Below are 3,236 nucleotides of genomic sequence, written 5' to 3' on the forward strand. Positions count from 1 at the left end.
CACATCCCCACATCACCCTGCCCCAGGAAGAACCCTGAGGAATGGCTGAGGGACAGGGTCTGCCTTGCAGGGGCTGGGGAGTCAGTGCTTGGTCTTTTAACTGGACAAAACACACCAAGGTTTACTCAGCATCAGAGCCACCTTCACCTTCCCTTTGCCTACCTGTCCTCACTGAATCCAGGTTTCTCCTTTAACAAGCCTCTAGGGAGGCTTTGTCAGTAACAACCCTCAGTGCAAACCATGAGTGCTCCAAGAAACTTTGGAGTTTGCATCTGACTTTGACTCATAGAGAGCTTTCTCAACTTCCCCCCAGAGTCTGAGTTTCAAGGACTTGGCACCAAAGTCACAAGAGAGATCATTATAAAGATCTTGTGCTGCTGCTCTGGTGCTGAGCTGAGCTGGGCTCCTGGGACAGAGAGAACTCCTAGCAAGCAGGCAGAGCTGCAGGGAGACAGCTCTGCCCAGCAGCAGCTGCTCTGCAAAGCGCAGCAGGGCTGAGGGGGCTGCCTGTGGGCACCAAGGAGAAAGGAGTGGGGCAGAGAGAGGTTGAAGGCAGGGGAGAGGGGGAGGATGGCTGAGAGCTCACTGGAGGAGAACTCTTCCCAGCCTCTGACACAGTAAGTCTCTGGGTGCAGGGTGATGTGTTGGGGGTTCCTTGCAGGATCTCCTGAATGTGTGCAACCTCTGGGATCTGTCTGTGATGGAGAAGAGGAAGCCGGGCTGCAGAGCAGGGCTTCCCTAGTGCAGTGTGAGAGAGATATGGCATGATGGCTGCCTTCTCGTGGGGGATGGCTTGAGGGTGTGAAGGTGGGTGTTCAGCCAGGGGTGTCCAGGGCTGTCCTTCCAAGCAATGTGTCTTCACCCCAGACGGCTGTGACCTACAGCAGGGACTCTGTCATCGGCCAGGATCAGCACTCAGCCTGCCCAGGGAGTCACTCATGGAGACGTGAAGAGAAGCTGTGGGTGGAAGGACAGATCCCCAGCAAAGATGCATCTCTCCTGACACATACACCTCTTCCTTCTGCAGAGAAAAGAGACTGAGAGGAACTGGCCTGGGATGTCATCAACGTGGAGGTGCTATGTTTTGCTGTGTAAGGCTTTCCCAAGTGCCAGCTGCCTTCCTCTCCTGTTCCCCATTTGCAAATGATCAGGGTATTGCTCTGCATTTCTTCTCCAATTCCTGCTGCTCCTGTTATTGCTTGTGGAAGCTCTGGGTTGTTGGAGGAGTAGGAGGTATCTCAGATGCATTTGAGACACTGACCGTGGCAGGGGGCAGTGGGCAATGCAGTGTGTGGGACTTGGAAACAAGTTGAGTCTCCCATCAAGATATACTGGGCCCTGTCCTTCGGGCACCTGAACACCTACCTGGGGAGCTTGAAGTGCCCTTCCCCCATTATGGGGGCACTTCAGCAGGGGAGGATGGGAACCTACTGACAGCCCCATTCTCCCCCACAGGCACGCTGCTCTTATCATGTCTGGAGAGAGCCTGGAGATGGAAAATGGGGGGGAGAAACGTTCTGTGCTATTTGAGAGTGATTTTGACCAAGACTTTGTTGTTCAGGAGAGCAGAGTTGGAAGGGCTGGGTCCCTCCCTGGGCTCTTCCCTCTCAGACACAGCAGGTCTGGGTGCTGACTCCATCGCACTGCAAGAAATAGGGACAATTGTCACACGGTCACTGAGGCAAATACTACCCACTGAATTGAAGGCACTCATTGCCAGGAACACCTACTGAATGCAGGGGCTGTTTGACACCACTGCAATAGCACAGGTCTGACTTCTCTGTAGCCCATGGGCAGAGCTCCTGCTCATCAATCCTGACCTCACAAAAAGGAACTGACTGAAGTTCCCCCAAAACTGAAGCCATTGTGCGGTCTATCTATGGGAAATAGCATAATATTGGCTCAGAGAAATCTGTCCTCACTTGTCAATGTCTTCTCCTCTTTCAACAGTCTCCCACTCCTAAAGTTAAATATGTCCAATGCCAGCTCCATCACCGAGTTCCTCCTCCTGACATTTGCAGACACACAGGAGCTGCAGCTCTTGATGTTCTGTCTTTCTCTGGGCATCTACCTGGCTTCCCTCCTGGGCAATGGAATCGTCATCACCACTGTGGTTTGTGACCCCCAACTCCACACCCCCATGTACTTCTTCCTCCTCAACCTCTCCCTCATCGACCTGGGCAACATCTCCTCCACTCTCCCCAAAGCCATGGCCAATACCCTGTGGGACACCAGGGCCATCTCCTACTGGGGATGTGTTGTCCAAGTCTTTCTCTTTTTCTTCCTGACTTCAGCAGAGTATTTTCTTCTCACAGTCATGGCATATGACCGCTACGTTGCCATCTGCAAACCCCTGCACTACGGGACCCTCCTGGGCAGCAGAGCTTGTGTCCACATGGCAGCAGCTGCCTGGGGCAGTGGATTTCTCAGTTCTGTGCTGCACACGGCCAATACATTTTCACTGCCCCTCTGCCAAGGCAATGTTGTGAACCAGTTCTTCTGTGAAGTCCCCGAGATCCTCAAGCTCTCCTGCTCAGACACCTACCTCAGGGAGGTTGGGGTACTTGTGGTCAGTGTCTGTTTATCCTTTGTTTGTTTTGTGTTCATTGTGGTGTCCTACGTGCAGATTTTCAGGGCTGTGCTGAGGATCCCCTCGGAGCAGGGACGCCACAAAGCCTTTTCCACCTGCCTCCCTCACCTGGCTGTGGTCTCCCTGTTCCTCAGCACTATTTTTTTTGCCTACCTGAAGCCCCCCTCCATCTCCTCCCCATCTCTGAACCTGGTGCTGGCAGTTCTGTACTCGGTGGTGCCTCCAGCAGTGAACCCCCTCATCTACAGCATGAGGAACCAGGAGCTCAAGAATGCTCTGAGGAAACTAATGACTGGTTGCTGATGAGAAGCAGCAATGACCGGCCCATCTTCCCCTGCATATCACTAGTAATGGAACTCATTACAAGCCCGACGTCTCTTTGATGGGTTATTTACTTTGGTTTCTCTGGGTTTTAAATTTTCTTGGTTGTATTAATGCTGTCCACAAAAATGCTCTTATTCTTCATCCTGTTTCTACCTCAGTGTCTGCTTCCCTTGTGTGCCGCAGAGACTTTGTGTAAATAAGGAGCTGTGCTCTCCGTGTGTTTAATCCAAATAAAGGACCCTGCACTGACTTGTTTGTCTGAGTTCCTTTCTCCCAGATCTTCTGTGGAGCTGTGGGGGCAGCATCTGCATGATGAGGTGGA

The 3,236-nt window shown here is 52.5% G+C and overlaps 1 protein-coding gene across 1 annotated transcript; it reads left to right on the top strand.

The window, feature by feature from the left end:
• The first annotated feature begins 1,972 nt into the window (after positions 1–1,972).
• On the top strand, positions 1,973–2,893 carry LOC147413037 (olfactory receptor 14J1-like). The gene has a single exon (XM_086480909.1). The coding sequence runs from the start codon at positions 1,973–1,975 to the stop codon at positions 2,891–2,893; it is 921 nt and encodes a 306-aa protein (XP_086337035.1).
• The last annotated feature ends 343 nt before the right edge of the window (positions 2,894–3,236 follow it).

The sequence above is a fragment of the Leptosomus discolor genome, unplaced genomic scaffold (genome assembly GCF_034619465.1).
Source record: "Leptosomus discolor isolate bLepDis1 unplaced genomic scaffold, bLepDis1.hap2 HAP2_SCAFFOLD_35, whole genome shotgun sequence".
NCBI lineage: Eukaryota > Metazoa > Chordata > Aves > Leptosomiformes > Leptosomidae > Leptosomus > Leptosomus discolor.

Coding starts and splice junctions, on each gene's coding strand:
- LOC147413037 (XM_086480909.1), top strand. CDS start 1,973: ATGTCCAATGCCAGCTCCATCACCGAGTTCCTCCTCCTGACATTTGCA.